We start from the raw sequence: 13748 nt of genomic DNA, 5'->3' as shown, positions 1-13748 counted from the left end.
AACTAATGACCTGGCCTCAGGGGCATGGAATTCCAGAGATTCACCGCCCTCTAAAAGAAAACATTTCTGCACCTCTCAAATTTAAATGACTGGCCTCTTATTTTGTATCGGTGTCCCCCTTGTCTGTGACCCTCCCACTAGTAGCAGTATCTCAACACATGCCCTGTCAAGCCCTATTAGGCTGTAGTGTGCTTGAATAAATTCAACCCATCATTCCTGAACCTGCTGGTGTGAGACCAATTATTTTAATCATTTAATTCCTCAGCCATCTCCATCACGGGTGCAACCCTTCCTACCATCGAGGACGTTTGCAAGAGCTAGTGACTCAATGCAATGGCATCCAACACTACAGACCCTCACCCCTGGTTCACGCCCTCTTCTTGTTGTTACCATTACGAAGAAGACACAGGTGCCTTAAAACCAACACTAAATGAAACAGAAACAGTTTATTCTCTCTGGCATCAGATTTCTGACAATCCATGAACACTACCCCATTATTCCTTTTTTGTACTATTTTTTTTTTTTGCAATTTATAGTAATTCTATGTCTTTGCACTGTACAACTGCTGCAAACCAACAAACTTCACATTATATAAGTCAGTGATATTAAACCCAATTCTTATATTACAGGAGCATTTAATTGACATTTGTAATCAATCATCAAGAATTTTTCCACAAGATGTCAGGTCTTCAACATTTCTATCCACTTTCTTCTCTTCCAGATAGCTCACAGGGGGATGTTTACCTGGGACAGTCTGCAGTCCGCAGTCAGTAATGCTCTTACTTGAGACTGACCAGTTGTCAGTGATGTGAACTTCCTTTATGGTGCCCTTTCTGTGGTTTCTACATAACTTCCTTGGCAGCAGAGTCTCCTCCAAAAGCATGATGGGATACTTGACATCACTCTGGTTGCTATAGTACATTGAATATTTTGTATATTACCGTCTGATAATCTAATCCCTGAATACTTGTCATTGCTCTCAAGCTATTCCCTGTCAATTTTGTAGAAGTGGTTTGACCTATCAGTAGAAGGACATTTGTATTCCTTGGAGTTTCAACGAATGCAGGATGACCTCATTCAAGCATACAGCACCCTAGTGGGATTTGACAGGGTAGGTGTTGAGATAGTGCTTAGTGGGAAAGTCACAAACAAAGGGACGGGTCCTGATGAAGGGTCTCAGCCCAAGATGTTGAGTTTATTCCTCTTCATAGATGCTGCCTGACCTGCTGAGTTCCACCGGATTGTTGCTCTGAATTTCCAGCATCTGCAGAATCTCTTGTGTTATTAACACAAAACATATGTTGTAGTGCTTAACATAATTATATTTTTCTATTTTTATTGCAGAATTACACAAGAAGGCATTTGATGGTGGATCCATCAATGTCTGGTTCTTCCATAGAATCAAACGTGTCTTCACAGCACTCAACAATTACAGAAATATCCAAATCTCCTTCTGGTGGTCTGGTAGGTACAACTGTATTAAACTGCGGCCAGATTTAATAAAGCCCACTTACCAGGGATCAGCAACCCTCATGATCAGCAAAACCAAAGAGCTGTACATTGACTAGAGGTGGAAGAAGCTAGAGGTCCATGAACCAGTCCTCTTCAGGGAATCAAGGTGGAGCGGATTGGTAATTTTAAATTCCCTGGTGTTGTTCGCATCAGAGGATTGGTCCTAAATGTTCATAATTAATGTGCCTTGCACAGTAAATGGTGAACCACTTGTAGTTCTCATAAAATGATATGGCTGAATAGTTATTTTGATTTCCAATTTGCAATGTAGAAATGCCGTGGTCTTCATGTAGAAAATGGAACAGTACAATAAAAATTATATTTACTAAAATTGAAAGCTTTCTGTGTTTTGCAGATAGAATCAGCAGGACGTCACACTGTGAATTTGACAGAACACAAGCCTTCATTGTTATCTCTTGGTAATCAAGCCACTTCTGCAGCCCAAGGTGAAAGCACACAAAACTCCTTATCAGTCTCAGATCGAGAAACCACTGAGCTTACCAAAACAGAGGCCACTTCTGAAGAAGTCATTGGACAAGCAAGCAGCCAGCAGGAAGAAGACCCTGCATTGAATATTGAAGAGTCAGGGCAGGTCAGTATTGTTAACAATGATGCACAACACGGTGGTGCCTGTTATATATTTAATATTTCACTAATATTTGAGTAATGTTGTAAATATATTGTTTGATTAAGGATTCTTTGTTGTTTACATAATGCATTGTGGGATAAATGGCATATGTCATTACACTGCCATGTCATATGTGCACACCTTGCTTAAAGTAAAAACAAATTTAGACTTGCATTCCACACTCCCTCTTTTTTCCTTCCAACTCATTTTTATGTTTTGGAGTTAATAATATAACAGTGGTGACGAGTAAGTTTTGAAAGGACCCAGGACGACTATCTACCTGTTAAAGTCCAGTGAAACTTTTGAGTTTTAAAATAAAGAGCAGCAAGACTTTACAGTTTAAAAAAAAACCCAGAAAATGGACAAATTCACAGGTCATAAACAGTGAGTACTGGTTGATAATAATCATAAGCAAAAAAAGAGCAGAAATGGCTGGCTACATTTGAAAGATTTCAACATTCAATTGGATAAGATATATCTTGAATGTGTATAGGGGACAAATTGAGCAGTATTATTGATGCACCATCAATAACTCACTCTGAGACGTAAAAGCGAGATATCGGCTTTTATTGACTGGAAGAAGGAACGAGCAGTGAGTGACCACCATACTACATCCTGGAGACTGAGAGGCCGGGCTCAGACCTCCATCACCTTTATACAGGGGTCTGTGGGAGGAGCCACAGGAGCAGTCATCAGGGGCGTGTCCAGACAGGTATATGTAGCTCACCACAATTATGAAGCAAATGAAACAGCCAGTGAAATAGAGTGCTGATTGCTGAGTGCATTGGGTTTAAAGATATACAGTTTGACTGCTCCAATCAAACCAGCCGAGATTTGCTTTACTGATATCTTGAAAGTAATGAAACTAAACCATAATAGAACCAAAACCAGTGTTGATTGTAGAACACTTTAGGATTCACAAGTTGAATCAACAGGAAGGGGAGTCCATTTCAGCTTATGTGGCTGAATTGAAGAAATTGTCAGTTCAGTGGTGGGCTTACTGATGTTTAATTTGTGGAATCATACAAGAAAGCATTCAAAGATGGCTCCTAACTGAAGCACAACTCACATTTAAAAGAGCAGGTGAATCCGCTGTTTCAATGGAAACAGCAGTCAGAGACACAATTGAGTTGCAGTCAGGAATGAATGTGAGCGCGAACAAAATTGCAACTTTTAAACATAAACCTGTCTGGCTGAAAAAAAGATGTGTTACCATTGTGACAGGGGCTCACATTCACCAGACCAATGCACGTTTAAAGGTGAAATTTGCAGAAAATTGAACAAAGTAGTGTTACGCCTGTGCCCCCCAACTCTGAGGGGCCGAAGGGTACAAAGTAGCCCCCTCCTTTGTGAGAATCGCAAGATCGATATTAAGTCAGGTCAGGAGACCCAGGAAATGAGAGAGAATCCTCATGGGCTTGGAATGTGTGTCCTGCCCTCAGCAAGACAAAGCCACGGATAACGGCCATTGTCTCTTGGAGACGGACTTGTGTATTGAGTACTGTGCTATTCAGTGAAGCCCTCAGGGAACAACTCTGAGGGGGCTGGTGGAGGGATGGCCTCATCCCAACCTGATTGACATCTGAGACCCCGTGAGTAAGGATAAAAGAGGGTCTGGGGAACAACCCCTTCAGACGCACCAGGAGAAACGCTAGAAATCCTGTGACAGCATTTAATAGCGGCAGCTGGTGGAGGGCCCACATGTGTCCTTTCCCGTTGCCCGGGATTGGGGCCTTACCACGGAAGACGGCTTAGCTAAAGAAGAGATCACCACCAACGACATTTCGAAGGATCGACATCATAAAAAGGAAAAACGGGCAAGTTCTAAAAATCCGTCTCTCTCTCTCCAACCAAAAGCTGCAGCCTGAATGAACTGAAGTGACTTTTATATTTCCATCGGACAATACATTATCCCCTAGACAACGATAGAGCTATTTCTTATTGATTATTATTATACCCGCGCTTTAGATTTAGTATTGACGACGTATATTATCTGTATGTTTGCATTGATATTATTTTTGTGTATTTTTATCAATAAATACTGTTAAAACTAGTACCATCAGACTTCAACGGACCTCTCTATCTTTGCTGGTAAGTGACCCAGTTACGGGGTTCGTAACAGTAGGACACACACAAAGTGCATGTCAGGCAGTCAAAAATAAATGGATTGCACATGGAAGAGAGAAAAAAAAAGTCAATTTGCAATTTCAATCTGAATGCTGTTGATGAGAAACTGATAATGATAAGAGTGACTCAGGACTGCGTAGTCTTGAGATTTAAATGTGAAAACTAACAAGAGACAAGCAATATGGCTTACACCAGAAGTGAATGGTAAACTAATGAAAATGGAATTGGACGCTGGCTCCACTTTTTTAGTCATTCAGAAAAATGAGTTTGAATGGAATTTCAAAGATATTCAACCGAGAATGTATACTGGAAGAAAGATAACTCCTGTGCGAATGCCATTTGTAACAGTGAAATACAACAACCAACAAGCAACGTTCGGCTTGTATATGGTAAAAACAGGAGGGCCAACATTGTGGAGACATGATTTGCTGAGACAACTACAACTTAGTTGGAGATCCATCCACCATTTGCATGCCACATCCCCTGCAATAGAGTCAGCTGAAAGCAAATTAAGAAAGGTAGTGGATGAGGCCACAGCAGTATTCAAGGATGGCATTGGAAAACTCAAACATATCAACTGTTGACTGAAAATGCCACATCCAAATTTTACAAAGCCCATCTGTTTCCTTATACCATCTGTGAAAGAAGTAGCCAGTGAGCTAGATCACATGGAGGCTGAAGGAATTAATTCCTATGTTGGTTGGAGACCATGGGAAACACCAGTGTTCCCAGTAGCCAAGAAGATTTAGTCTGTCAGGATCTGTGATCATTTTAAGGTCACCATCAATCCAGTACTGTAAGCTGATCAATACCCTCTGCCTAAGATAGAGGATCTCTTTGCAAACCTTTCTGGAGGAAAACACCAGCAAAATGCACTTAGCTGAGGCCTACCTACAGATGGAGATGGAAGCAGAGTCCAAATGGTTTCTCATGATAGACACTCACAAAGGGTTTTATCGCTACAATTGGCTTATTTTTGGAGTAGCATCTGAATCTGTTCTCTGGCAGAAAGCTAGGGACCAGGTACGACAAGGCTGCCCAAACACTCAGTGTTACCTGGATGACATCATTGTTATGGGTAAGGATAACAAGGAACAGCTCCAAAATCTCAAGACTGTGTTAAAAAGATTGGAAGGTTATAGACTCAGAGCACAACGCAACAAGTGTGAATTATTTAAACCAAGCATCACTTACTGTGGTCACACAATTGAAGCACAAGAATTACGCAAGTGTACTGAGAAAACTCAAGCAGTGGTGGATGTCCCAAGGCCAAAGGATGTGTCCCTTGTAGGATTTGTCAATTACTATAACAGGTTCCGGCTAAACCTGGCTACTGTGCTCCACCCCTCGAATTCATTACTAAAGATCAGGAAGAACTGGCAATGGACAAAGCAGTGTGAGATGCCTTTCAAAAATGTAGAGGAAATGGTGACATCAGACACTGTAGTCACACATTATGATCCATATTATCCAGTGAAGCTTGTCTATGACACCTCGGCTTATGGTATTGGTGCAGTCATGTCACGTGATGGAAGTGAACACCCCATTTCCTTTACATCACATTCTTTTACCACTTAAGAGAAAAGTTATACACAGGTTGAGAGACAGGCCTTAAATCTAGTTTAGAGTGTAAAGTACTCCAACAAGTATTTGTATGGGAGAGAGTTTACCCTCATTACTGATCATCAACCACCAGTGTCCATTTTCAACCCTCAGAAGGATGTTCCACTAACAGCAGAAGCACGAATACAGAGATGAGCTCTGTTTCTCGGAGGACACAATTACAAGATCAACTAATCAAGGAAATGCTGATGGAGCATTTTAGAGAAAGGAGGAGAAAGGTGTCCCGAGCTGTCAGTGCCTCTTCCTGCAGTCTCAGTGTCAACTCCTACACCCACCACGGAGGTGGAGCCAGAACCTGAGATTGTTTCACAGACATAAACCTCACCTGCCAAGCAAAGTGACCCCCCCCCCCCCCCACCCCCGGTCAGGAAAGACATTATCCCATGAGAGTAAATAGCATCCACAGCAATTAAATCTTTAGGCCTGAATGGGGCAAGTTAAAATTTACTCTGCTGTGGATGTCTGTATAGTAGTTGTATTATATAGTATACTCTTTGTGTGTGGGTGGTGAAGTAGTGTAGTGGTGCTTGTAGTTAGTGCATGCCGCATAGTGCTCTCTGCTTACAGCTATTGCCGTTGGCTAGCCTTCTCAACAGAGGGTGAAAGAGGAGCTGAGTGTGTAAGCCTCCTCCTGCCAGTACAGAGCCTCTCCACCACCAAGACTCCTGCAGTGCCTCCTCGAGGCCACATGGAGAAACTGGGTATCTTATGGTCCCAGGCTAAATGACAGGGGATCTCGGAGCAGCAGTGGGCCCCAGAGACGTGGCGTGCGGGCCCACCACTGTGTGGATACGCCCTGGCGCCCATCAACCACTGTCCCAGCTATGGATAAATAGCCCCACTGCCTTGTGGTAAGTCTGTTGAGACGAGGCTAAGGGAGCACACACTGACAGAAAAGCAATGCGCTGGCAGCGTGCAATTGGTGGGCCTTAACAGACCAAGGACCCGGCAGCCTCCTGAAGCCAAGATGTGTGACCAGTTGTCCTGGGTCCACCCTTGCCACCGGGATTTACCTCATCATGGTGAAGATCGTGCCTCTGGGGGTGACGCACCCCCGTGGCACTTTAATATCTTCCTTGCGCAGGTCTCCACCTCTGACCACGGAGACTGCAATAGAACTTGTGGGTCCCTGATAGGACTGTATAGTCATCAGAGATCTCACCATTAAAGGAGTGGACATCGTCATTGGATTTTGATGGACAACCGAAGAAGAAGCTGAGAGGAGTGTTGTGTATTCAATATTTCATGAATATTTGAATAATATTGTAAATATATTGTTTAATTAAGCATTCTTTGTTTTTACATAATGCATTGCAGGTTGTACATAAAAGTGCGTAAATGCATATATCATTACGCTGCCTCATCATACATATATGCCTCACTTAAAGTAAGAACAAAGTTAGACTCGAATTACTTGTTTTTCTTCCAATTAGTTTTTACGTTTTAGAGTTAGCAGTGATTATTGTACCCTGAGTTGTATTTGGGAGTCCATCCACCTACTTTGACATTCAGTGGTATTACAGATAGAATCAGCAAGACATCACACTGTGACAACTGACTGGGCTGGTCAGTTGGTCTGACTAAATAATCCTATGGTTACAAGAGCGGGCTACTGGGCGAGTATCCTCTGACAAGCGGCTCAATTCAAAGTTCAAAGTACATTTCTTATCAAAGAATGTACACTTCATATGAACTTGAGATTTGTCTCCTTGCAGGCAGCACAAAACAAAGAAGCCCAATAGAACCCAGTAAGACCAAAGAAGGCCATTGAACACCCAATGTGCAGAGAGAAATAAAACAAATCGTGCAAACAATTAAATAAGCAAATAGCATTCAGAACTGAAGTTCCACTTTCAGTTAGTTCAGAAATCCAACATTTGCGGACCACAGCGTCAGTGCAGAGATGAGTAAACCTCGCGGAGAAGTGAGATGAAGTTCAGTGCAGAGACTCAGTTCCTGCCACCTCAAAAATTTTCCAGTATCTGCATCAAACAAGTTGTAATTTCTAACCATTCCTGGGGTAAATAAATTTCTCCTGAGTTGCTGACTGGATAATGGCTCTAATATTATTATTTTCCACAGATGGAGACGTGATCCCCAAGGTCATTCTTTATTGTTTATTATTTAGAGATGCAGCACGGTAACCGGCCCTTCAGGTCAGTGTGCCCACGCGGCCTAACTACACCCTTGTGACCAATTAACCAACTAGCCCATACACCTTTGGATTATGGGAGGAAACCGGAGCACCCAAAGGAGAGCCACATGGTCAGGCAGCAGCAGAATTCAGCCTGCAATTGTGTTACACTATCCAGCATGCTGCCGTGTCGCCCGTTCAGGTTGCAACAGCCTTCCCTCTCCGGCATGTAAACAGATCCCAGACTTCCCTGACCGTTTGTTTCTGGCATTATTTTTCTCCTTTTTGTTCTCTGTTTGTAATATGAGTCAAGATCATGCCTTCGAAAGGCATCAATGTAACTTGAACAAAGCTCTCTAGTTTTTTATTTCTTCTTTAGAAATAAATCTCAGTGTGCCCATTGCATTTTTATGCTCCCTCCTGTACTGCCTGTTATCCAGGATCCTTCTCTTTCTCTGTCACATTTAAATATTTTCTAAGCACCTGTAACCTCCTACCAAAACAAATATTCTTAACTTACATTGAAATTAATATGCGACCACACTTATAAATGTGGAGCAAGTAACCCACAAAACTTGAGGAAAAAGACATAAAGTTTGGGGTTGGATAGTAACATCCAGCTCTGCATAAAACAAAAACTTTTTTGCCTTTCTTAAGAAATCGAGTGACAACTTTCAGATTCAAATTCATTTGTTCATCACATATACATTGAAACCTACGGAAAAACTTAATTTAACAACCAACACAGCCTGAGGATGTGTCAACAGCACATGGCCACATACTGGCGCCAACAGAGCAAGCCCACAACACTGGGCAGAACAACACAGAACACAATAAGTAACAAAACAACAACTGTAGAATAGGCCCCTTTCTCCCCTCCCACCCACTCACACACCTGGACAATCCTCCAACCCCAGAGCAGTCGTCTGGGCCTCAGGTCTCCAGGCTTTGGCCAATGGCCTTAGCTTCCAGACTTCCAATTGAGCTTCAAATTTTGATCATTGGGATTGATTCCCGGACTAACCAACGACAGGAGCCCAATCTTCAGGCTCACAGATTCACTGGCCCTCATGCTTCCTGCTCGCATGGACATCTGATCCCTGGACATAAGAACATAAGAATTAAGAGCAGGAGTTGGCCATCTGACCCATCGAGCCTGCTCCGCCATTCAATATGATCATGGCTGATCTGCCCATGGACTCATCTCCACCTAACTGCTTTTTCCCCATAACCCCTAATTCCCTTACTATGCAAAAATCTATCCAACCTTGTCTTAAATATATTTACTGAGGTAGCCTCCACTGCTTCCTAGTGATCCGTGACAGCCCGACTTTCATGGATGTCCTTCATCACCCATCCATGCCCCAGGCCTTGGAATGTGGGATGGAGGCCTAGACTCTGGCCACTCCTCTAACTCCTCTGCATCGCTGTCCCCAAACCCTAATTTGAAATCTAACTCCCTCACATCCCTGTCCCTATACCCAACTTAACCCCTAACTCCTCCCTCTGTCCCTAGAACTATTTCTATGAACTTAAAAATGTAACTAAGTCTGAGACATAACCTCATGAAGATTGTGGCTTGGCACCATCTCGTTCACAGCTAGCATTCCTTATTTATCCTGGAAGTTGTGAAAATGAAATAGCTTTATACTATCGTGGCTTCTGCTTCCACAGTGCGTAAGTAGGACCTGGATCTCACTACTGAGCCCTGTATAGTTTGGCAGAGTAAAAAAACATCCTGTGTAGCGTTGTTTGAAATAATCCTCTTTGTCTACATCTCATTGTAGGAGTATACAAGAGGAAACGTGAGTGTGAGCTTGCCAAGGCTTCCTTATTTGGTGGAAGCAAATGATACCTCTCCACGATACCATTCACTTGTAGAGATCGCCAAACCTGCTTCAAGTAGTGGGGTAAGTGCAGCAGTACTAAACGGTGACCTACTGAATTAGATCCACTGGGAAATGATCAGCCTGTAGAAAATAATCAGTGATGTGTTGCAGCCTGGACAAACGGGTTGTTTTCTCTGGAGCAGCAGAGACAGAGTGGAGACCTTATGGAAGCTTACAAGGTTATGAGAGGCAAGACAGAGGAGGCAGCTGATATCTTCTTTTCCTAGGGTTGAAATGCCTGATACTGTACTAGAAACCATGCATATAAAGTGAGAGAGAGCAAGTTCAATGGAGATGTGTGGGGTGTGATTTTTACAGAGTTTGGTTGGTGTGTTACGAACCCCGTAACTGGGTCACTTACCAGCAAAGATGGAGACGTCCGTTGAAGTCTGATGATACTATTTTTAACAGTATTTATTAGTAAAAATACACAAAAATAATATCAATGCAAATATACAGGTAATATACGTCATCAATACTAAATCTAAAAGTGCGGGTATAATAATAATCAATAAGAAATAAGCTCTATCATTGTCTAGGGGATAATGTATTGTCCTATGGAAATATAAAGTTCACTCAGTTCATGCAGGCTGCAGCCATTGGGGACCGTTGTGTTGCAATGGTTGGAGAGAGAGAGAGTTTTGGGAGAAAAACTTGCCAACTTTCCTTTTATGATTTCGATCCGTCAGGAGTCTCGTTGTCGTGGCCTTTCACTTGTGGCCTCTCCTTTAGCTAAACCGTTCTTCCGTGATGAGCCCACCACCCCGGCAAGGGAGGACACACACGAGCTCTCACCGGCGTTCGCTATAAAACGCTATCACGGGATTTCTAGTGTTTCTCCTGGTGCGTCTAAAGGGGTCGTTCCCCAGACCCCTCTTTTATCCTTACTCACGGGGTCTCAGATGTCAATCAGGTTGGGATGATGCAATCCCTCAACCAGACCACTCTGGTTGTCCCCTGAGGGGTTTCAATGAATAGTACAGTACTCAATACACAATTCTGTCTCCAAGAGACAATAGCCGTTATCAGTGGTTCCGTTCCGCTGAGGTCAGGACACATTCCAAATCTTGTGTATTCTGGACGTCTCTCTCTCATTTCCTGGGTCTCAGACCCGAAATAATAGCGATCTTGCGATTCTCAAAAAGGAGGGGGCGACTTTGTACCCTTCGGCCCCTCAGCGTTGTGGCACATTCGTAACACCCCCTTCCTTCTAAGATTTTTGCCACTGGTAAAAATTAATTAGTACAGAGTCTTACAGGATTTCAGAATCTAACACAATACAAAAGAGTTTTTTTTCACTACAGTGTAATACAGTTATACATTCAATTCAGCATCTAAACAGTTAGCGGTTACATTGTCACTTCCTTTAATATCTTAACATCTTGTACCTTAATAAATTCTTGTAGCATCAGACTCCAATTTAATAACCACCTATTTTTATTCCTTTTCTTCAGCAAACAAAAACTAAAGAGTTGTGATCTTACCTTACGTGTATATTACAAAAATTCATGCAAATACTAATCTTTATTTTACTTTCAAACCTAACAGTCAATCTTCCATGGGGTTATCTTTATTAGTTACATGCTTTGTCAAAATCCCTTAAAAACGGATCCTGTTATTTAAAGTGACATCCCGTCAACCCTCACCCCTTTTCCAGTTAACTCCCACGTGGTTAGCTTGTGCACCAGTGTGGAATAGGCTTTTGCATGCTCCTTTCATAGGAGTTATTTTATCAACAATGTTTTCCAAACGTAGCCCATTTGCTGAATTTCCACACAATTCTTTATTTTTAAGCAAGTCGTTAGTTTTATCTTCAGGACCCTTCATTCTATTGGTTTTCAGTTTAAAATCTGCAAGCGATCCCTCTTTGTCCAAACAGCATTTCAAATTCTGCCTCTTCACAGCACACTCTTGAATAACAATAGCGTGTGGGGCACCTTTACATTCCAAATCAACCTGTAATTGATTCGCAGGCACCGTGTTAACAAGCCATTGTCCCTTCAGCCTGGTTACTGCTTCTGACATCAATCCAGACTTTAAATTTTCTTCATTCAATTTAGGAACTACACTTTTCCCTTCTCCTTCAATAATAAGATTCACATCACCACCTTTTATCTCCTCACTAACTTTTAACACACCTTTGAACACAAACAACTGGGAATTCTCACTTCCCACTAGTACCCTTTCTTCACTGAACCAAGTCCATCTGACCCACAAGGACTGCATTCCTTTTCAACTGAATCAAATACCTCAGACTTTTTCTGAGTTCCATTACTAGGTTCAGTACCACGTGCATCCACATCTTGAACACACTCAAATGGGAAATCTGCCTCTTCCAGGCTTTCAATACCCGCACCCTTTTCAAATTCTAAGTTCCCTTGATCCTCCCAGTTACTCTCTGGGTAACTCCCTTCCAGAGTAAACTCAACCCTGCGGGCTGAAACAACCTCATCTGCCAACCCAGCAGACTTCTTCAAGGTAATGGCATCCTTCTCATCTAGGACTGCCCTCATTTCATTATCGGGAACACCTTTAAAATTTTCAACTTCTTCAAACAGTTCTGTCAAGCCAGACAGATCATCCATGTCCAACCCTGGACCTTCTAACAGCCACATCTGTTTCTCATTTTTACTCCGTGCCTCTATAATTTTCCTCCTGGCTAAGGGAAGGTCTACCTCCTCTCCCTTACTCTCTTTCACTTCCCTATTCTCCGTTTTACCACCCTCTAACCCCTCTTGGTACAGGGTCGGTAAAAACGTCTCAGCCAAATCGATACTGGCCTCTTTCTCAGCTGCCTTTCTCGACATGCTGCGAGTGGTCGTGCATGCGGGAGAGATCTTGGAATCTAGGGGCAGGTCCTCAACACTTACAGGCTGGCTCGTCAGCTCCATGGCCGACCAAACCTTACCACCAGCTAAATCGTTACCCAGAAGGATGTCTACGTCAGTTCTCGGGAATTCTGATCGCACCCCTATTTCAACTGGTCCAGATACCAGCTCACAATTCATAATGATCCTATGCAAAGGCACAGCTTCTGTCCCTTTTCCTATGCCTCTCAAAGCTACCTCTCCAGTCTCGGGACCAAAATCTAGTACCGTACTGCGAATTAATGACAGCTCAGCTCCAGTGTCTCTCCAGATCCGCACTGGAACTGGTGTGTCTCCCTCTTTCACAGACACGGTTCCTTCTGAAATAAATTTCTCAGGCCCCTCTCGTATTCTGTCTACCTGGGGCTTTCTCGTCGATTTACTGATCACCACAATACATCCTGTAGGGACTGCTGCTTTCTCTTTTCCTGTCTCCTTCCTCGGAGCAAGGCACTTAGATGCAATATGTCCCACCTTTCCACATTTAAAACAGGTCAAGCCAGGAACCCTCCTGCCGTCTTGCCTTTCCGCCTCCTTATTTTTACCACTAGCTCCCGGCTGGATCTCTGCCTCAGCCGGTAGGCTTTCTCTACCGTTCCCACGGTCTTTCTGGTAACTCTTATTCGAGGAAAACTTTGGATATGGACTTATTCGGCTTCTCGTTCAAATACATCCAGATATCATCCGAAACACAACCTTTAAATTCCTCAATCAGAATTAACTCCCTGAGACACCAAAAATCTTCTTCCACCATTTCTGCTGCACACCAGCGATCCAAGAGCACACCCTTTTCATAGGCAAACTCTGCATACGTCTGATTCCACCCTTTCTTTAAATTACTGAACTTTTGCCTATAGGCCTCAGGTACCAATTCATAGGTCCAAAGAATGGCCTCCTTTACTTTCTCATAATTCTCAGACTCCTCCTCCATGGACAACGCCGCATAAGCCCGTTGTGCCTTCCCTTTT

General features: G+C 42.9%; 1 protein-coding gene across 1 annotated transcript in view; it reads left to right on the top strand.

The window, feature by feature from the left end:
- Positions 1-13748, top strand: part of LOC140727243 (uncharacterized) — a 102684-nt gene that overhangs the window by 52883 nt on the left and 36053 nt on the right. Inside the window, exons 7-9 of the mRNA XM_073044507.1 lie at positions 1345-1464; positions 1868-2104; positions 9812-9934. Of these exons, the coding sequence (XP_072900608.1) occupies positions 1345-1464; positions 1868-2104; positions 9812-9934 (480 nt within the window). The remainder of the gene's footprint in view (positions 1-1344; positions 1465-1867; positions 2105-9811; positions 9935-13748) is intronic.

The sequence above is a fragment of the Hemitrygon akajei genome, chromosome 5 (assembly GCF_048418815.1).
Source record: "Hemitrygon akajei chromosome 5, sHemAka1.3, whole genome shotgun sequence".
Lineage (NCBI taxonomy): Eukaryota > Metazoa > Chordata > Chondrichthyes > Myliobatiformes > Dasyatidae > Hemitrygon > Hemitrygon akajei.
The sequence above is the reverse complement of the archived record's forward strand: the minus strand, read 5'-3'. Positions and strand labels throughout refer to the sequence as shown.